Below are 22,439 nucleotides of genomic sequence, written 5' to 3'. Positions count from 1 at the left end.
TTATGATATTCAGCATAGGCACGGTTTACTTTAGTGATCTAAACACTATGAATTGAAACATTCCTGTATTGAATTGAACCGTATTCTTGTATTGCATGCGGTAATGTTATTACGTGAGGCTGGGGGTGTTATTTATATAGGAGTATTAGTATTTAGTTCATTCCTTTTTGTCAAATTTTGTCCGATTGTCTACAACATAATTGTTCTTAGCAAGTCGAGCTCTTTTGAGAGTTTTTATCTTTTTTTTCTTCTATGTACGGTAAGTTTCAAGAACCCGAGCGAAGCGAAACTCCCGAGCCTCCAGGCACGTTTAGAGGATCAATAAGTATGCATACGAAATAAAATCTACAGGCTGGTCTGCAGAGCGACATGACAGAATCCGCTGGGGACTGTTGCTTAAGCAGGAAATCATTAAACGTTAACATGAAAACACAGAGTAAACAACACAAACGTGCTTAGGAATCCGGGTGCAATTATTTCGTATTTAGCACAGTACTGATACTTCTTGTCATTTGCAAAAGGTAGATTGCAATTAAAGCAGGCACATCGACCATGGCTTCATATCTTACTGTGAAGCATACGGGCTTAAATTAAAAGGTGCTCCTAGCTGATGTCTCAGCTATACAAGGTGCAGGCAGTTGTAGGACTGACACATTAAGGGCACATGATGGTATGTTTATATAATGCAACAAGATACAATGATCATTAATGATGGGCTATTTAGTTAAAATGCAGATGTCAAATGAGATTGAGGGAGCATGCGTTGATATCAGCTATAACAAACATTTTCTTCATCATTCAAGAACTATTGCGTCAACTACAATTTGGTATGATGAACCGCAATCGTTGCATCCCTGTACGAGTTATGTAATGGAGTATCGTGGTTATTACATTCGAGGGGAGCTTGCAATCCTGCAGGCAGGGTTGCGGTCAGTTCCTGTTGTTTTTTTTTATATTCCCATACCATTTCCAATTTCTTTTTTAAAATCAATTCCCAATACCAAATCTGTCGACGGAATTGGAATCGATATTGTAGCAACATAATAACTGTTGTGATCGTTCCACTGCTTTCATTTGAAGCCAATTTAACTGATGAACAGTGATTCCATTTTAAGTGATGTGTTGCCACTGTGAAAAGCTAATTTGAACACAATACTGCTAATTACAATAATGATCAATGATGTGCTGGAATTGGCTTAAAAAATGGAATTGGAATTGATTTTAAAAAGGAATTGGAAATGGAAATGGGGGAAAGGGGGTGTTGACTCTGCCTGCAATTATTGCTTCTGCAATTATAGAGCTACAGTGTGATGGATAAGCTGAAATGATTACAGTAGCACGAGGGCACCACAAAGACCACAGACAGATGGGTGCACCACAACCATGTCACAAGCAGCAGGCCATGCAGTCTACCAGGCTAACAATGGGAGAGACTGGAGTGCTGAGAAGAGAGCTGCAACAGAGGCCATGGATCCCTTTAAATAACAGCACTGGCTAATTCGTTGATCTAGAAAATGGTTATTTTGTTTTATTGATTCTCCTATTAAGTGCTTGAACAATGAGAAAGTTTAACAAGGTTGACTGAGGAAGAAGGCATGTGTTTTCCTGTAGGCAGATTTTTCTCAAATACAGAGGCCATTGGGGTGCATGCAATCACTGCTACAGTTCTGTAAATAATAATAATAATAATAATAATAATAATAATAATAATAATAATAATAATAATAATAATAATAATAATAATACAAGTTAAAAGTAACTTCACTTTACTACAATGTCTTTTTTGGACGTTGCTTTGGAGGAAGGATGGTGCATTTTAACAAAACAGCTGTATTCATAAAACGTGGGCCATTGTGCTAATTCTGCTAAAAAAAAATATATAAAAAATAAAAAAAATGATGTGCTTGAGGTACTAGGAGATACTGCAACAGGATGATATGTGCCCTAGCCGGGATTATATAGAAATGTGGCTTTATCTCTTGCTGTATCCGGATTACCGGTGTCGGGATGTTTATTGTAGAACCACATCACCGAGTCTTGCCCAGATCATCACAAAATGAATAATGCCAGTGAGCCACTCTGCTTCTCTACTGCAATAACAGCAACACATTCCCAGAGAACTCCATTCTCCTGCTAAAGATTATACATCCAATCAAAGTGTAATAATTAAAATCAATAAATCAATCAATCAATAAATAAATCAATAAATAAATAAATAAAATAAGATTTTTTTTTTTCAAGGAGCTAGCTTTTGAAATCCCATTTCGATCCATTAAATCAAGTTTGCCGTGCATGAACCCCTCCTTTTCTTAAACTTTTACAGAAGGGTTTATGAGTGTTTTCTCATATTTCAAAGCGCCTTCAAAGCATAAGAAAAAAAAACTTAAAAAAACATTCCATACAAAGTTGGCAGATTTAGTAAGAAATAAATGATATGTGTTTATTTCTAGTTTTGCAATCTTATAGGCGGGTGTTTTGTCTCCATGTTACAAAGCAAAAGTCTTTGCACTTACCTTTTTGGTATGTGGCAACAGACCAGTTATGGTCCACGTCAACACTGTTGCTCAGCTTTGAAAAAGCAAACAGACGGAAACACAAGTTTATATATATTTTAAAACGATGGTCTGATTTTGGAGTCACCCCATGTTTCATCAACTTGTTCATTCACCCAGCGTGTACATTTGGAGTATCGAGAGGTTACCTGTCAGCGGCAAACCGAGGACTTGGAAATGACAATCAATTCTGGCAAATGACACGAGAAAGTGCATGCTTGTAAACTTGCTGCAGGAGCCAAATGAAAATAAAGTCAACGGGGCAGATCCGGGTCGCAAATAATGGGACAAAAAAATAAATAATAATAATAATAACTTGACATTGTTCTACAGTGTCACCCTTTGTTATATATATATATATATATATATATATATATATATATATATATATATATATATATATATATATATATATATATATATATATATCCAGAATGAAACAAAAGCACACTTGGCCTACACAAATGCATAACTTTCAAATCAGCTAAACGTTTTGATAGATATATACACTATAATCAGACATGTTATTATTATTTTTATTATTATTATTATTATTATTATTATTAATAATAATAATAATAATAATAATAATAATAATAATAATAATAATATGAAATATGTATTGTAATACAATTCTAAATATAAATAAACCATATAAAACATGTTTGTTCTCATATTTAATTCATTTGCACCTCATTTCAGGGGCGCTGGAACTAAGGGCGCTGGCTTTGCATGGTTGCCATCATATAGGGGTTACAGTTTTGTTCAATGGGTTTCAGCACCCCGACTTTAAAAATTGTTCCAGCGCCTCAGCGTCATTTACATTCCCAGGTCAGGGGTATACTCAAGAGCTGCGATGTGTGACTGACACACAATCAGTCTCGTTTGATCTATTGTGTGCGGCGGCAAAGCAGCAATTCTACTTCACCAACAGAGGGGTCTCTGTAAGCAACTCGTAAATGTCAGCTATTTCGTTTCAATAGCAGTCTCTTTAATTGTTAATGATTTCCAAAAAGAAACAAAAATAGGGATTACTAATCCCGAAAGGGACGCAAAACCCGTCGCTGTGACTTGAGAGAAAAAACAGGGAGAAAAGAAAAACAAAAACAGGCCTTGTTGTTGTGAAATTAAATTGTTGACTTCACTGGGTAAGAAACAGACGATGAGTTACTGTTTTGCCTGCTGCTTTCTTGCTCCTCTCCTCCTCTAGCGGGGGTTGGCTGCCCCCTTAAGCTTCCCTTTCCCTGTCGCTTCTCCCCGCTGGAGCCTCTAAGCGAGTCCGTGGCTGCTTCTGTCTCTCTGCTGCTCTTGATAATGAAAAGCTGCTTTTGTCTCAGAAGGAGGGATGAGGTGCCGCGAATAACAGTTAAGTCCGATTAGTTTAAAAAAAAAAGAGATGTGTTTCAAATACGATTTGTTATTACATTTTACACATAAAATATGTTTGTTGTCGTAGGCCGTTCGGAGTGGCCTTTTCTATCCGATGTAGCTGTAATGTTTTGTTTATCCCCAGTGCCTCCCCGGTAGCTGTCGGTGTTTATGGTATTTTGCTCGTGTTGTGTTTACAGTGTGTCATTAAGTATTTCATTGTGTTTGTGTTTCATGAATGCTGCCCTTATTATTTATTACCATTGCACACTGCCGTTGTCAAACCTCCCGTGTACCGTGTTTAATATTTAAATTATTCGTTTGTATCGAGTAATTCTCATTATGAATTGTTATTGTTTGTGTTTATCATCGGTTCATTAGAATTTGACTTTTATTTAAACATTAAAGATTTTCTTTTGTTGTACGTTGCATTGACACATACATTTAAATGAAAAAAACCAAATCGCAGTCACAATTAAGGTTATACTAGCTATAAAGGGTGTTCTCCAATTTGTAAGACATTTACAGGATTATTATATCCTGCTGTTGAATCACGTTCAGAGATTTATACAGCAGGGCAGGCCACATTGGCATTAACTGCAGTAGCAGTCAGTACTGTAACGTTACTGTAAGTGGAAAATTGTGGGGCTTCCAATATTTAAAACCATGTCTACATCAGGATTAAACCCAACACAAATGTGTCCAGTTATGTGATTTACCAACAGAGCCTTACAATTCTGTGTTTGTTTATTTATTTTTGGTTTCATAGTTGTTCCTTTGTTTTGTTTTGTAATGCTACAGTATCATGAGCTTTGGTTGTCTAATATATATATATATATATATATATATATATATATATATATATATATATATATATATATAAATATATGCAAGAGCTTTTTCAACAGAACAGAGCAGCATATAGTACATATGCTGGGTTTTGTGCATTTTAAAATCTAAATCTTTTAGACTAACACGCAAATGACTGTTGCTAATGTGGTAGAGTTGATGGACATCCCAGAGGCTTGTAATGCAGTTAAGTGAAAAAAAACAGATTGGCCAAAACTTTGTCATCTGTGTTGTTAGGATAACCTATTTTGTTTAAAATGAATAGGCACAAAGTTAGGCCAATCCCACGTTTTTTGTAATTTCTGTTTTGCTGCTAAGTTTCAGAGTGGCAGGCAGGTTTAGTGTGTAAACAAACTGGATTATCAATAAATTCTGCTTCATGATTGTGTAGCTATAGAAGTGTACAATTTAACATGGCTGTGGAACTCTGCGTCCTTTACCTAATTCCTGCTTGTCAGTAAGGATCAGTGCCTTAAACTGAAACCCGCGTAATACTATCAGGAAAATCGGACTGTATTATCATTCACTTCTAAGTTAATTTTCAAGCCCTGGCTGATCTCTCAATAATTCTCTCCAACTAACTTTTGTAAATACAAAGAATTCTGCCATACAGTCGGCCTAAATGACTGTAAATTCAATAAACCAAATTACAATAAATCCAGTAAGACGTTGAATGCAATAACTCTGTGAATCACTTGAACCGTAACTTAATAAAAAGTACAGCAAGTAAACCACTGTCCGGACACACATTTCCTCACCAGTAAAGTCATTAAGAAACTTCAGTCCGTAATAGAATTGGTGGACATAATGAAGTTTAGAAAGTATACAGAAAACTGCTACGTGTTCTTAGTGGGTGATCAAAGCCGAAGGATTCTGAATGCCTGACAATATCAAACTCACTGTCGCTTCATTCTTTGCAGCCTATTTACAGCATTTGGAGTACAGCTGCTGCATGGCAATTTTTAGTAGCTGGCAGTGGTGCTGTAACTAGACAGTATACTGCTACCGAGAAGGGTGAAAGTTGATGGGCATGCAAGTGTTTGATTAATAATGTGACTTTACAGTAGAGGATTTCACTCTCCTCATCATTTCCAAGACTTTGAGCTCCTCAAGTAACACTACATTAAGAACAGTAAAATAACTTATTACCTAATTTCAGTGGTTTTACACTGAAATAAAAATGTGCACAAATATGTTATTTTACCAGTATGCTGTTTTGAGTGGTGTCATCTTGCATATACTACGATATTTGGCGGAAATAAAGATAAAATGTAGGTTGTTTCAGTTGATTCCATAGTTGGGTGGACCTTTTGAAATGAAAAGAACTGCTAGTACATGTAATGGCAAAGAAGCTTACTGTAATAACAACACTACTGCAATTTTTTCTAGTAATATAAGGTGTCAAAAGATGATGCACATACCTGACGAGGCGAAACAGTATTTACTTTTTTATAGTTTCTACTCCAAATAATTCCTTAAGTAGTTAAGGGTTACCAAAAGAGTTTATAGTCATTTCTTTGCCATGTGTTGAATGACATGCTGGCCGTTTGATCCCTTCCATTTAAGGCTTGCTGTTCTTGGCATGGCAATGCCCTACCAGCCAGGATGTGTGTGCTCCCACAGCTTTGCTGTTAACATCCTGCAGGGTGTGATGGGAAGAAGTCATGCATATCCTAAAACTGGAGACAGGTTTGAGTTCCTGAGCAAAGAACCGCACAGTGCCCTGAGTGAGACCAACTGTATATCAAGGCATCGTTAATTATAATACCCTTTAGTAGATCTGAATACGTACGTAAAATACACTAGCTTTCAACCGCAAGTCTCTTCTTCAGGTGAGAAGTGGAAGCTGAGGTATTTCGATGCACATCGCTCAGTCTTAGAAGTTTGTTGCACGGTACTTGCTTGTTCACGAGTTTGCCCAACAGTTATGAGATTAAAAGGGCAGAGGCATTTGTATTGGTATTGCGGGTATTTGAATTGCTTTGCTTGCTGAAATCAGCAGTTGTGCATGTGCTGTACTATACCGTGCAACCCTTTTATCAGAGATTGTGTTCAGCAAGCCCTGTCCCTTTCATAAAGATGGTAAGTGTTATCACCCCATTGCCTTTGGGAAGATGGTGTTTAAAATGAGTGCCGTTCACAGATGATTTTTGTAGATCTGTAATAATGGGAAATTAATAACTGCAGCACATTTTAAACAATTAAACTGAGGTTTTGTTCAGTTTTCTATTGAGTGTTCGAAGCCCTTTGGGATCAGAGATATCAAGAATGTAATTAGATAAAAAAAAAGGCTAGAAAACTGGGTTAATTTCATTTTTTAATGCAGTTGATTTCGTACTGTGTGCATCGTGTAGGTGGTAAACCTATTAAATGAAGGGTTAGAATTTAAAACGCCTGGTTCGATGGCCGTGTGGTATCTTAAGGTTGGATAGTGACATGAAATTACTTTACTGAAAGTGAGCAGATGAAATAGATCAATGTTTTCCTTTCTTGACATACTATCAATCCCATCACATAAAGTATTTATATTCAGAAAACACAGAATAACCACTTCAGTTAATAAACAAATTTTATTGACATCTTTTGCTTTGTCTTTATTTTATTTTTGTATTGCACTCTTCCTGATGTCAGTTGATTGAAAATTAAATAACAGCGAGAAGTTCTGAGACGCATATTCAAACAAACATTACTCAGTGTATTCGTAGGACAAAATCTGCTTGTTTGTTTAAGATGAGTATACCAGATTGTACAACGATAGCAAATGAATACAGTATCGAGACTGCTAAGATGAGTGAAACCCATGAAAAACCCATATTCAGCCCAGCACATTTCACCTTCCTAGCTTTCTGCATTTAAGATACCAGCATGTTCATTGTTAAGCTCGTGGAACTTCATCCTCTTCCTCTTGTGTTGCAGAACCAACCAATGATGCCTGAAATCCGAGACCTGTCTGAGGCTTTGCCAGAACTGCCGATGGACCCGATTACTGGAGTCGGTGTTGTGGTCTCGCGGAACCGGGCACCAACTGGCTATGAAGTCGTGAGTACTCTTAATAAAAACATGCATGTCCGTGAGATTCACCCCCACCCGTAGCTGTTAATACAAAGCATGTGCTTGACATTCATTCCTCTGACAAGTACCTAAATTAGAGCCATCAGTAACTGTAAAAATGTGTTTACACTGTGACCTACCTCCTCTGTATGTTCATAGGAAAATGAAATGCAAAGTAAGACTCCACAATATAACCCCCAGGTTATGACACACTCTGGAGAAGATCTTCAGCAAGTTTCATCGCAGTTGGACAAGCAACTCTCTGTATGTGCAAAACTCTGAAGAGTGGCGTTCTGTACGCGTGTGTGCCTCCACTATACCCTGCTGTCGGAATATGCAGTGGGGTATATAAAGGCTAACATTGCAATGTAGTGCATTGAGCCATTGTAGATGATATTCAGTGCTCATACCCACTACTTACTATGTTGACAAGTTAACTGTCAACAATAAATTAAACACAATATATTGTCCAAATGTAACAATATTTCAGTTTGTGTCTTTGGAAAGTACAGCACTATATATAGTTCTGCAGGTGTGTTTGTGTGTGTTTGTTTCCTTCCCCTCGAAACCCAACTTTTTTCTGAGAAGTGAAAAATCATGTGTTTTTTTTTTCCTCACAGGTGGTAGAGGGGGCTTTTTTTTTTAATGAGCAGTTTAATAATCATTTAAGAGAAACTCATCCGTAAGATAACGTCCTGTCGTTTTCAGTATTTAATTTGCTTGAGACCATCGGCTTTTATACGGTCTATTTGACACACAGTAATAGGCTCTCCCCGCTTATCCTAGGACCATGATGTGCTTAACAAACTGGTCTCTAATCTCCATTGTCAAGCTCTCTGTGTTAGATCTTCTTGTTTACTTATTATCACTTTCCAGAAGCGTCACCAGATGTCCTTGTTGCGCTTGCTTCAAGTTTTTACAGTTACATTTGGGCAAAACTAGGGCATTGGTTTTAATAGCCCTTGAGAATGGCAGCATCTCGAGCTGGGGTTTGCCTGTGGATTTAACAAAGAACAAACAACCGAAAAATAGCATTGAGCTGGAAGTGAGACTTTCAGACAGCGCTTTCTCGTCCAGCCCCTTCCAGTAGATCCTTGATCGCTATGCTGCTGGCATTTCAATGCACAGTCTCCGATAGGGTTAGGCTTGTTTTTAGCCCTGGCCAAAGTAAACCAAACCTAGATTTGCAGTACTGCGGGGGTAAAGAAAAAGCCAGAGCAAGATGCTGTTTGCTTGGAGTCCTTAAATGAAAGCTTTTCTTTACAATGAAAACAAAAGTAACATACAGTAAAAAAAAAAAAATCCCACTCCTTTATAAATATAGTGGTATTATTATGAGCAAGGCTAATGCCTCCTCGTGTGTAATAAAATATAACACTGTATCCAAAACCTTTTTGAAGCTTTATTGAGTTTAACATCTGAATTGATGTGATTCTGTGTTTTTGATATACCATACAGCTGCATATTAAACCAGCTTATTCCTGTCCATACTCTTTAAACTTTAACCCTATAACCAAAACAATTTAAAACAAAAAGCATGAGCCAGAACTGTGGGTGGTCTGTCTGATGGAAACTTTCATTTGTGTGTCCCCCAATATGCGTGTCTGTATTCAAAAACTATTCAAACGTGCTATAAGAATATGTATTGAAATACAAAGCAATAAGTGGTGGTTTATACATATCCATTGCAAAGGTGCAAAAAATCTCTACCCTGAGTGGCAGGTATAGTTAACAGTACCTCTAGTTTATTTTGCTGGGGCTATTTACCATGCTTGTGGATAGACAAAAACATCATGCTCCTGCGTTTTTAAATTCCTAATCGGACTTGGCCACAGTGCTTCCTTGAATGGCAGATTAGCGGAAACCGGCAATGCAAAAATGAGTGGAAACGCAGGAAATATATTTGAATAAACCAAACCAAGACTGTGTGTTGCTGCGGAGTAAAGGAGAACCCCCAGCAAGTTCAGAGCAAGCGCTGTCATTGATTCAGGGTAAGCGAGCGAGCGTGTTCGTTACGTGACGTGGCTGTAGAGAAGTCTGTAGAAACGGCCCGTTGTCGGGGTGGCTGGTCTGCTCCAGATCCCATTGTAAAAGAGCAGTGTTGGGGAAAACAAATGAAGATTTCAGGAAAAGCTGGCTCAGAGTAAGCTGTTTTTATGAAAAACAGACTTGTGGGCTTAACATGAAAAAGAAATGACATTTTAATTACTTTTTATTAAGTTGTCTATCCTCCTTTCTTTTCTTTTTTCTTCGGCAAACTGTTAAAATGACATATTTTTTATTTATTTATTTATTTTTTTTTTTTTTAATTCTGGGGTTTGGAAGCCTCTCCTTGCTCTGTGTTTAACTGCATCCTGGACTGGATCACCAGTGTTTCACAGAGCTGGTTCCCTTTCTGAGATCATATTGCGTTTTTAATTTCCTGCGTTGTCTTTTTACTGCATCTCTTTGATCATTTTACAGCTTTGCTTGAATGGGAAATACTTATTTTTTTTCAGAGGGTTGTATATTAAAAGAGATTTAATTTTGTCAGAAGTTGAATGAAGCACAACCAAAAAAAAATAAAACCAAAAGCGTTTACTTGCCTAGGACTCCCAGAAATGATGAACAATGCGGTTGGGTTTTAATCCTTGTTTTCCGATACTTTGGGGGGTTTGTTCATAGCCAAAATCTTGATTACGACATTCATGACTGTCATTCAGAACTTCAGTGTAACTAGCAGTTGAAAAGTGCCATATCCTTTCTGTTTCCAATGTTACAGCACAGTATTCATCACCAGGTCTTACTGTAAAAGATGAGATGCGGGAATGATTACTGGCAAAGGATGTTGAAGCCGTGTTCTGCTGTATGTGTTCACTCAACAGCAAGTACTGTAGTTCTGCATCTGGAAATGCTGAACAAAAATCCTTCAATGTGATTGTGGTATGATCAAAGGAAAATGAAATGCAGACACAGCAAGACTCCACAATATATCCCCCTGATTGTGGTACGCGCTAAGTTGTGCTAAAGAAGGTCCGCAGCAAGTTTCATCACAATTGGACAAGCAACTAAATATAATTGAGCTGTTTGCTCTGTTATTGAGGCAGATATATTGAGAGCACTGTTTTTAAGCTCTTTCTGTGCATGAGTTGGCCCCTGCAGTATCTGGTCTTATACTGTATGAATTTGACTCCATTAATGCATGCATTAGGTTAATTATTTTGCTTATTAAACTTCAGGACTGGAATTGCAGGTCGGTGCTGTGTCTGTATTTTTAAATCACTGTCTTTAGCGAGATTTGTTTCAGTGTAATATGTTTCATTCATACCGCATGGCCCTCCCAGTAAGAGCTGTCCTGCTGCTGAGATGCATGAGGTGCTGTGAGTGAGGGCGAGATGCTCCTGCTAAGTAAACTGCCCTTTTTAATCCCTGCTTGACTTTGGTTTTCAGAGTACAATCCCTTTGTTTACTTTGACAGGATGTGGTGTGTACTGACCTGGAAAAAGTGGCCGAGACTGTTTGTCTTGCGCAGGGTTTTGATGTATGGCACCTCCAGGGACCGTGCCCACTGTCTGAGCAGCCTTGTCTTCTTTCTCATTGCGGTTTGCATCCTATTCTAACGGGCTCCCTTTAACCACTCAGGAGGCAGCGTGACCTTTCAGGGTCATTCATCATAATTGTCAACAAAGTAATATATGTAGGTGTCAAAGGCTGTGTCTCCTTCCGCAAGTCTGCGAAGGCCTAATTAAAATGTCTGTTCCCTTCTTAATCACATGTTTGCAGGATTTTGAGCTAGAATTAATGAGATGGAGATTTCTCATCACTTAAAAAAATAAATAATAATAATAATAATAATAATAAAGCAATTAAAATAAATAAATTAAGCTGTTGCGGTCAGGTAATAGTATGGTACTGAATTTGAAGATGCTGCATCTGCAGTGCCCTCAGTTTATTATTACCAGGACACCCTTTGAATCATTTTGAAGAACTCGGGGATTCTTGGTTTCCTGGTAAAACCAAAAATATTGGCTGTGTTGCACATGCAAAGAGAAAATATTTGATCTGGTGCGTTGCATATTTGAACAGCATTTGAATCGAACCCATCACAACGCCCAGATAGGCTGCACTCTGAATTGGCAGTCTACCGCAACTTGGCTGCACAGACAAAAACTTTGTTTTGACTTGTACGTCTCCTGTTTTTCCATCATCCTTTTATATGTTAACTGCCACGAACAATAGACAAGTCATGCCCATGCATGTCCTAGCAACAAATACTGATTCAATGTTTTATAGCTACTTGTTTACTGTAAACAAGAAGTAGCTATTTACGATATTCATGTACAGTAGTGCACATTAAGCTGACAGAATCTGGATATCTCTACAAAAGAGAGAATAATGAAATAATTCTCACTATTATTTATTTACTTACTTACACATACGCACTGTGCATCATTGAATACCATGTGTTGTAATAGTCTTGCTTCTTTTTTTTAGTGCTTGTAGTGTCAGGACTGCAAAAAGGGCTGCTTTTGCAGGATTGCAGGGCATATGCTGCATTAACAACTTTGTCGAACTCGTGAGGATAGCGCAGCGCCGTGTCAGTTTTTGATGCATATCCTCAGATATGCACGCATTGCATGTTAAGTTTCACACATTGTCGGAGCTGGCCCAGCCTTAATAAAGTGTAATCCTTGACGAGCAAGTGATAATAAATGGCTTAATTTGCTGACTTTTTTTCCAACAGCCCCCCTATCGCCCTCCCTTTAAAAAAAAAAAAAAAAGTTTTGTTATCCTCGTTGGAGCAGATTTCTGTCAGGCTGTCTTTAATCACCCTGGTCCCGGGAGAGGTTATTTTTAGTAGGATTTTTGGAGTTTCAGTTCCACTGTGTCTGGTGCAGTGAACTAATGAGATGCCGTGAGAGTACGGGCAAGCGTTAATTAAGGAAGGCCTGCAAGTGAAGCGTGGCGTTCATACATTAACTTTATTCCACCTCACACGCGTGTGCGCTCGCTCTTGTTTTCACAGGTTTCACAAACAACAGATGGTTTAGATGCCGACCTCTGGAAGGATGGCCTATTCAAATCCAAGGTCACGCGGTATCTGTGTTTCACAAGAGCATTCTCCAAAGAAAATGTAAGTTAACAGCCTGTTACTGTACCATTTCAGTGTGTCGTCATGAACTGTAAACCTGTAAAAGACACTCGCCGTGTCTGAGGCACAAACTAGAGAGCTTGAAGATTCAAGTTTCAAATCTCATGGCGGTTCATGGCTTGCTGCTGTACCTGCCTTTTTGTTCAGCTTTGACCCACTGGAAGTAACGAAAAAAGACCCAGTTTCACAAAGCACTTCTCAGCAGACTGCTAACTAACTAAAAAAAATATCTCAGATGTCGTCTTTCTACCCGTTTGACAGAACTGTATTTCAGGACAGAACAGCGTTTGCTTTTCGTAAATTATCTCGGCTAGTGTAAATGATTACAACTTTTTCTTTTTCAGATTATTTTTTTTCTGTAGAATTAAACAGGGTTTAGCAGACCTGTCAGCTAGAAGTGGTTTCTGAAACTGAGGCTTGGTATAACTTGCCACACACACACACACACACGCACAGTGGGTTCGAATTAAGTTCATCAGGAGTATGCTTACCAAACTGCATTCCAGGGACTGTTTTGTCTTTGATTTGGAGTTTCTCTCTGTAGTTGTACTTTATAGCAATCACTATGTCAGGTCTAGTTTGGGAGTAGATAAAGGTGAATTTAAATCTGATTTCTAGTACTGTATCTGTCTTTTTTTTTCTTCTTTTTTTTTTGGTGTCTGCAAGAATACAGAAATAAAGCAGCAGTGTGGAGTAGTGGTTAGGGCTCTGGACTCTTGACCGGAGGGTTGTGGGTTCAATCCCCAGTGGGGGACACTGCTGTTGTACCCTTGAGCAAGGTACTTTACCTAGATTGCTCCAGTAAAAACCCAACTGTATAAATGGGTAATTGTATGTAAAAATAATGTGATATCTGTATAATGTGAAATAATGTATAATGTGATATCTTGTAACAATTGTAAGTCGCCCTGGATAAGGGTGTCTGCTAAGAAATAAATAATAATAATAATAATAATAATAATAATAATAGTAAACATGTTAGAAATTGAAGTTTGTTCCGCACACAGTGTCAGAATGGAACACGATACATCTGCTAGGGTCTGTGTTCACACTCTTTATTCATTAATGCTGCTTGTAAAGCTGAGAAATGTGCAACACTAACACTACCTTTTTGGGGAAGACGTTAATACATTAAAGCTGGAACGCGAATATTGATTAGAGTTTTAGTTTTCTTTGTACCCTAGTTTCTTTTCCAAACTGGAAGGCGACAGCAGACTTCAGAAAACAACCTTTGGTCTTGTGCTTGGCCACCACGGGAAAAGGATCATGCAATTTAAAAAAAGTGAAAAATAAGTGGAGGTCCTCTCTGCTAACAAACAAGCAAACAAAGAAAGTAGCTTATTGATGGCACAGAGCACCCCAAGCCACCCCTATTTGATCATTACAAGCCATTTGTCATAGTTTGTTTTTAAGCTAAGCAGGTATATAGGATCAGTACTGAATTGACTTACTTGCAATTCAAATAACCCATGCTGCAAAAAAAAAAAAAAAAGTAATAACTTAAAAAATACATTTAAAAAAAAATGGATAAGGCAATGAAGTGGTATTACTGAATTTGTTTCATTTCGTTGCTGCAAATGATCTGTCATCAGCCATCCTAGCAAATAAATTCCATGCACAATATTACAAATGTTTGATTGTGAAATTTGCAGCGTGTGCAGTAATTCAGTTTAATATACTATTTTAAGCAGAATGCAGAGGTTTAGGTCTTCGGTATTTTAAAAAGTGTGCGTGTTGAAAGAGCTGTTTCTTTGCAGTAGGGTTTTAATATGTATCGCACAATTACTGTTCTCCAGTGTCCGTGTACCATTCGAAAACGAGTGTCCATGCTAGTTTAAGGAGTTTGATAGAAATAAAACATGACAGTACCATCAACAAAATCTATTTTATCTGCCAGTCAATATTTCTACGGCTGTAATTATCTATGACAAAAACAGATTCTGTAGAATTAGCCATTGAATTATGTGGTTGGAAGAAAAACAGTTTGTGATTTTTATCATGCTGTAGGTTGGATGTAGATGGGCTTTTGTCAGGTGTTGAGAGGGGGGGAGATCTTTCTTGTTTACATGCATAGTAATAATGTCCATCCGTATTCTGCCTGCCTAAAAACTATGCATACAAATGTTTAAAATGGTAATCACACTGCATCACAGTGCACATCAATGAGTCCACGGTTTGTAAAATGGTATGGAAATACTGAAATGTTTTTGTTTATTTACTGAATATCACACATGTTCTGTAAAATACATAGGCATGCATTAAGTGTACTGTAGGTTTTCAAATATCCCCACAAAAACAAATATTGAACTGTATACAGGCCTTGGAAGATAACCCCACCCAAAGCAGCAGGCCAGTACACTGATATAATATACTAATAAGTATATCTGTGCCGTTTTTCATTTATTTTTCCTTTTTATAGGAGTTAAGTTGCAGAAGATTGTCTGGGACAACAACTTTTACATCACCCGAGTTAAATCCTTGAACACCCCAAAAATGTTTTTTTTAAATGGATTTCCTAATAAGTAATGCTGAACAAGTATTTACTGTGTGTATATATATATATATGTATATATATATATATTGTTACCTCTTGTTATAGCCATGCTTTCACTGCCTTTTCTTCTATTGAAGATTTTTTTATCTTATGCATGAATCTTGAATTTCGAAGACCACTGTCTGTTATTTAACATTTTTGTGTAACTTGAATTAACGACAAAAACTAAATATTCTCATTGCAATATGAATAGGGGCAGTGAGAGTGTAAATAAAGCTTAAGAGGTAAAAAAAAAAGAGGCATTAGTGCATTGTTGTTTTGAATGCTTGGCATTTTCCCATGCAACTCATGTCATTTTCTGCTACCCCGTAGTGAAAACACACAGTACAGGAGTTTAAAAAAAAAAAAAAAAATGTCTTGTGGGAATTCTAGTCAAAGAAAGTCGTAAATGTCATTACAGATTTGAATATTGTAATGTATGTGTTGTTTTTTCTTTCCTTTCATAAAGAGCCATTTAGGTAATGTGCTTGTCGACATGAAGCTGATTGACATAAAGGACACCTTGCCGGTGGGCTTCATTCCGATGCAGGAGACCGTGGATACTCGTAAGCAAACATTTTTCCTGCAAACTAACGTTTACTTTTTAATGCTTTTCATGTTGATGATTACCTGCAGGGATTGCTTGCTTGCTTGCTTGCTTGCTGCTTACTCCCAGAAGATGTGTTAACTTGAGTTTCTGAATATTTTATAGCACAGCCCCTCCTAATTTATGAGAATCTTTGGGGATCAAATAAACAGCTCATCCCAAGAGCGTTGTAAGGGAGCTGCGAGTCGTTCTTTATATGAGCATGAAGGATGATTTTTGTATGGGGGTGTTGTGATTTATTTTGGTGGTAATCTAATATTGATGAGACAGTTCCACAAATGCTTTAGTACTGGTACTAAAATTATGTATTTTACTGTGCATTTTATAGGTATCTGTCCATCTCAAAGTTTAATGCATGGATTATATGTATATACATAAGGTGTAAAATACATAGGGCCTTTGCGTGTAGATTATCTCATAAGGATATTGCCGTTCACGTGCATGTGAATGCAGATATCCAATGTTGGTTAATGCTCTTGGGCTGCTATTGATTTTCTGTTTGCTGCCTGAACATTTTTTAATTGATCCGCAGCTAGGAGTATTCTTGGTATGCACATCCCCTTCGGTTACAATTTTAATTACATTTTTTTAAAATTTTAAAACGGTTTCTGTGAACTCCTATGGAGTTCGAGAAGTTGCCTTGCCATAACTTTGAAATAAAATAAATAAACATATATGCATTATACAATAGATACATAGATAGGACACCTGTATGACCAAAAGGGATATGCCATTTCAGAGTTATCTTAGCTAAGGCATTCCTGTTTTTTTTCTCCCCACTTTTGGCATTTTCTTTTTGAGTCATCTCAGCCTGGTCCTGGTAAAGTTTAAGCACCCCTGTGGTCTCAGTAGAGTTCTCAAAATCTAAATTGGAAGTACATGAGGTGTACCAGTGTTAACATTAACCTAGCCCCCCTCCCCCCACCTCCAACACAGCCACTAGTTTATGTAAGCAGGACCACATTTGCTCGATGTGCTATTTCTTACAAAGCAAGACTGAGATGTGAGTGAGTTTTTGCTCCGCAGCTCTTGGGTCTGTGTGTAAACGGTTTCATTTTGTTCTTCTTCTTCCTCCTCTTCTCTAGAGGAACCAGCGTTCAGGAAGAGGAGGCTCTGTATAAAGTTCATTCCCCGGGACTCCACTGAAGCAGCTATCTGCGATATCCGAATCCTTGGGAGATCCAAACAAGCTCCCCCACAGTACACCTTTATAGGGTAAATGTCTACCACTGGATTGAATGTGCTTCGTTTGGTTTCCACCTCCCTCTTTATTAATCGTGTTTTCTTTTACATACATAAACACCTCTTTTGTTTTTATTGTATTTTCTGTTTCGTAGCGAGTTGAACAGCATGGCTATATGGTATCGAATGGGAAGGGTCCCCAGGACACAGGAACCCCTTGAGATTCAAACCCTGACTTCTTCTCAAATACCAACTTCAGCACCCGCTCCAGCACCTAACCTGCCCAGGTTAGCATTTTTCAATTGAATTGCTTTCTCGCCTATACATATCTAGACCAAGAAATGCAGGCGTTCTGACCTGAATGCAAAGCTATGCAAATGTTCAAAACCGAACAAGAGAAAAAATACTGAGATACATGCATGTGTCATCTGTTTCTCTTCTCTATCCTGTCTGAAATAATAAATACTAATGTAAACATCTTTTAGCTGTCAGTAGCTTATATAATTGCATACAGTACTAAGAGACCTAAACAACACTTCAGAGAAAGCGGCACGAACAGTAACTCCCTTAGCAGGGTAATAATAATATGATGAGAGGGAAATGGTGAAAACCCAGAGGAGTTCAGTGTATTGAAGTGTAGCGCAACGTATGACTGGTGTTTAGAATCGCTGTTTGGAACAGAAGTTCATAAAGGCTACTTCCTGCTATTGGCGGCACTCCCTGAGAGTGGCAATCAGGCCCTTGACTGAGTGAAAAGGTGAACCTGCGTTAGCGGCACTGGCAGCCCAAGCCTTCAAGCAGCATGGTGAATCGCAGCTGGACGAAAAAGGAAGCGTTTGGATAGATGATGGAGTTTATAGCCATTTACTGTACCGTTTACACAGGCTGCAAGGGGAGAGGAGATCGCTTTGTACTCAAGCCAAATTAAACAAATACATCATGTATTAAAAGAAAGTGCTCAAGGTTTGCTTTGCAAATTCTAAATAAACAATTGGATTCCTTTTTAAAAAAAAAAAAAAACTGGGCATAGTGTCAATGTTAAGAGTAAAAACGGTTCCCTTCTGAAATAAATTCCAGACTGAATTACGCGCAGATCTTATAATAATGGTTTATAAGTGTTGGCTATTTTTCTTTTTTTTTTTTTTCTTTTTTAATAGCATTCAGACTTTCCAAACACCAATAATTGCAGCCAAGCCTTGAGATCAAAGTTTGCATTAGCAATGTTTATTGTATCTTTCACCTATCAATAAAAAAAAGCCTTGCAACTAGTTTGACTCAATTCCTGAATGCTATTTCATGTAACAAGATTTTGCAATCGGCACAGCAAAATGTAGTTTTGCATAAAATAAATGAAAGCCGCAACGCAGCTCTTTGTAGCAGAAGGCTATATTTAAAATATTGAAAAGAAAATCGCCACCCTCAATGGTATGAAGAGTACCAGAAAGTTCAACCTGCTGCTTGATGGCAGTGGGCAAGGTACCACATGGTATTCTTAACACAGTACAGAGTGCACATGTGCTCAGTACTGCTTAAACCTTAGCATTCTTTTTTTTTTTTTTTTTTAAGATTAACAGGTTTGAGGTCTTTTTGTTTGCCCATTTGGATTAATATCAATCGGGGCTTTCTTCTTTCTTTTTCAATTTTAGAACGGGCCAGCCGTGGAGTTAACTCCCTAATGTGAAAAATGTGAGCTTTAAAAGCCGTCTTTCAGTGCGTCGGACAGGCTCTCTCTCTTTGCTTTAACAGTGTGCTCTTAGCTGCCAAGTTTGCCATTTGTTTTCCTGATAAAGCTGTCATCAAGAGGCTAACTCCTGACCTCTGTGCTATTCGTAGCATAAATTAGCCATTTTCTTTATATCCTTTATTTTAAACTCATTTTCGGACATTTTATCCAGGAACGATGCCTAATTTAAATTCGGGCGTATTTTTTTTTTATTCGAAATCAAGGCAGCGCAAAGCAGATTTAATAAATACTCTTGTTTCGTACTGCAGTAAGGTGGAACAAGCTCTCTGCTGTTTGCACAAGGCTACTTTTTTTTTTTTTTTCCTTGCGTCGCTGAACTTTATTTTGCAAAAATATTGATTGATTTCTGACAACGAAACCAAATAAAAAATGGTTTTCAGCATCGCTAGGAGGTTTTCACATGTCTCTCTTAAGGTAATTCTACAGAAAATGGACTTGAATCGTAGAGCCAAAAGTCCCCTTTGCTGTAAGTCAGTGATTCGGGTAAACCCAACAGTCCAGTTTTTTGTGTCAACCAAACATTACCTCTCTGTCATGCATTGGTTTCCACTGCACACATGGCAGCTCTTACAGGCAGCCTCTGAGACTTTAAACCGTACTTGAAACAGTCTTCTAGTACTGGGGTACACTAGAGAATTAGAGTTGAAAACCATTGCTGTAGACTGCAGCACAAGTTGACTCAGAGTGTAGGGAAAGACCATTTTGAGTTGCAGTATACAGTTACAGTTGGGACTTTCTATTTTTTATATATATTTAGCTGTTGCTGAGTGTTAATCGGTGGCTTAAAAGAATAAGCTAATACTCCAGTACTGAAGTGCCGGTAATCTGACCCCTGCTTCAGAGCTGCATTAGCCGTTCCAGGCTTTTCTGTCCGATATAGTTGAATTTGTGACTGCTGAAGCAGGTATGATCGGGATTAATTAAGCTTGCAGTGCCGTGCAAAACATGGAATGGCTCAAACTGCTACGTAGAGGCATTGAGACTTCATACCTGTAATTGCTTAGGCATTTAGGGTGTTCTGCATTTAGCTGGGAATGAAGGGCATCCACTGGTGCAGATCAGCCCCTCTGAGCCTCTATCGATGCAATTAGCAGCTCAGCTCTTAAGGGTACGGTCCTAAAAATAAGTCTCAAATGTGCAATGATGTTGCATTTCTGTTCTTTGATGGCCAGTGCAGTGACGCAGTTGGCAGATGTACAGTATCTGATAGAGATTCGTCACTGGTGCCTTTGTTTTCTTACAAAGACATATAATTATATTTTTTGGGGTGTGTGTGGTGGGGTGTACACTAATAATTACTGTATCGCCTTGCAGAAAGTTCTTGTTGAAATGTAATGTCTGATGCAATACTTAGCTCAGCAGTACTGCTGCATGCGTGAGGAATGCAAATGAGCTCCCATTAGGCATCTGATTCTGTCTCTGTGCTGTAAGTGTTGTGATCGCGTTGCAAAGCACGGCAAGATTTGGGGAAGATTGTCAAAACATTGCTTCAGTTCGTACTGTGTGTCTGCAGGAGGTTTGTACTTCCTTTTTAATGACATTGTAATCGTTCTTTATTTAAAGATGTGTCCTCCTAAACCCCCCCCCCCCCCCCCCCCCCCGTGTGGTTAAGCAACTGCTTGTTAGGTCCCTTGAGTAATACGGATACATGGTTTCCCAGACTGAATATATTTCCTTGAATAAAAGTACTGTTTCATTCTTCAACAAGAAGTTTAATTCCATCTGAAAGCAGAGCAGATTTCCTAAACTTCAAAAACACAGTCTTAAATGATATGATAAAACATATTGAAAACTAAGTACGTAAAAGTGTGTCTGCATGGTGTGCATGATGAGCCATGCTTTCCAGTATTTTAGCAGTCAATTACATAGATCCTTCCAAGTCTTCACAGTGTACACTTAATTGTTTCCAACGCTGTGAAAGTATTAATCTGTCTCACTAATGTTTAAAAGATGACTCATGATTTTGGAGTCACAGACTTCATTTAACGATGGAGAGAAAAAAAAAATGCAGTCTCTCATTGAGGGACTAAGCTGCCCATCTTTAGCATTACAGTAATTTAAAGACGTCTTGTGTTTGCCAGAGGGTGCTGTGCTTCAGAAGACCCTGACACTTGGCAGTTCTCACTCTACGTAGAGCTTAATAGACGTATTAAATGCACAGCAGGTTTTAGATTTCCTATAGTGCATACTTAATTTTGTTGTTGTTAGTAATAGCACTATGCATTGACTTTGTATACAGGTGGCCCATATTTGTAGATCTGAACCAAATAAGAATATAATGAAAACTATTGTGTTTTGTCTGGAAGTAAATTTGACATGGATCCCGTCTAGGTTTCAGACTTGCAAAACTACAATTAAAGTAAGCTCACTTGATTCCACAGTATCCGTGTCTGCGTACTGCTTTGCCGTGGAATAAAACGGATCAATACTAGGAATGGCACTCCCCGTACTTCACCGAGTGTCGGGTAATATCCGAGTACGGCTGCAGTTTGGAGTGACACTTCTGCTTGTGGAATATTCAGTTATTTAACTCCAGATTTGGTATTTTCTGAAACCTTTGAGCAGGTGGCGTGGCGAGATGTTTTATTTTGTTTTGCTGAAGAGGCTGCTCGTTATACTGTAGTGTTGCACAGCAGCTAATCCATCTGATATCAGCCTCCCCCGGTATGTAATCTAAACTCCCGGAGGACTGCCGCCGGTTAACGGGTTAAAACCTGTAATTGTTTAAATCTTCCAGGCTGCGCTCCCAGTTTCCTGGTAATTTAATGAGGAACTACACTGTAATTAAATATTCAAATTAGAAATAAGTGTCAATATGGCTTCTCGTTGCTTGGAATGATGATTAATTGTATTCAAAACTCTAGTGGCCGACATAATCTGAACAAAAAGCGGTGCTGTTGATTATGTAGCAATACACTTGCCATGTTTTTGTTTTAAGAATTAGACCTGTAATTGATTCGCCATATGCTGCTCTTGTGTGCGCAAGTAAAAGATATGTGTTTAGGAACCTCGGGATTTGGTCCCAGTAATTTTTGTTCGGGGCGGGAACTTGGCTTTTTAATTTCACGTTCTGGCAATTTCTTTTCTTGTTTGCAGTCTGTTTGTTTGGATCTTGCTCAGTTTTGCAGGTTTTCAGTTTGGAACAGATCTGGTCTGGACTTTGATTTCATTTCAGTTTTTCCACACATGTGAATTGGATTGTCTTTTACATGTTTTGCTGAAAGAGCACATTGTCAGTGTCCCCTGTTTGTCTGTATCGTTTGTGAAATGCCTGTCTCTCTTTCAAAGCAGTGTTCTGTGTTTTTATGTTGGAATCAACCTTTGCAATAGAAGGGAAGCCTTCATTAAATGTGGCAAACGGTTCCAGAAGATTGATGCCAACCTTTTAAAAATGCACAACTGGCCTGGATTTAACACCTCTG

The 22,439-nt window shown here is 38.1% G+C and overlaps 1 protein-coding gene across 2 annotated transcripts in view; it reads left to right on the top strand.

Moving 5' to 3' along the window:
* Positions 1 to 3,323: 3,323 nt before the first annotated feature.
* LOC131702895 (multivesicular body subunit 12B-like) overlaps positions 3,324 to 22,439 on the top strand; it is a 44,739-nt gene continuing 25,623 nt past the window's right edge. The window contains exons 1-6 of one of the 2 annotated variants that reach the window (XM_059005342.1): positions 3,324 to 3,917; positions 7,686 to 7,808; positions 12,826 to 12,933; positions 15,954 to 16,050; positions 17,177 to 17,306; positions 17,429 to 17,560. In XM_059005342.1, coding sequence (XP_058861325.1) covers positions 3,867 to 3,917; positions 7,686 to 7,808; positions 12,826 to 12,933; positions 15,954 to 16,050; positions 17,177 to 17,306; positions 17,429 to 17,560 — 641 coding nt within the window. In that variant the 5' untranslated portion in view covers positions 3,324 to 3,866. The remainder of the gene's footprint in view (positions 3,918 to 7,685; positions 7,809 to 12,825; positions 12,934 to 15,953; positions 16,051 to 17,176; positions 17,307 to 17,428; positions 17,561 to 22,439) is intronic. The other variant, XM_059005343.1, reaches the window with a different exon arrangement.

This window comes from Acipenser ruthenus, chromosome 31 (genome assembly GCF_902713425.1).
Source record: "Acipenser ruthenus chromosome 31, fAciRut3.2 maternal haplotype, whole genome shotgun sequence".
In the NCBI taxonomy this organism is placed as follows: domain Eukaryota; kingdom Metazoa; phylum Chordata; class Actinopteri; order Acipenseriformes; family Acipenseridae; genus Acipenser; species Acipenser ruthenus.
This window is presented reverse-complemented; position numbering and strand designations above follow the sequence as displayed.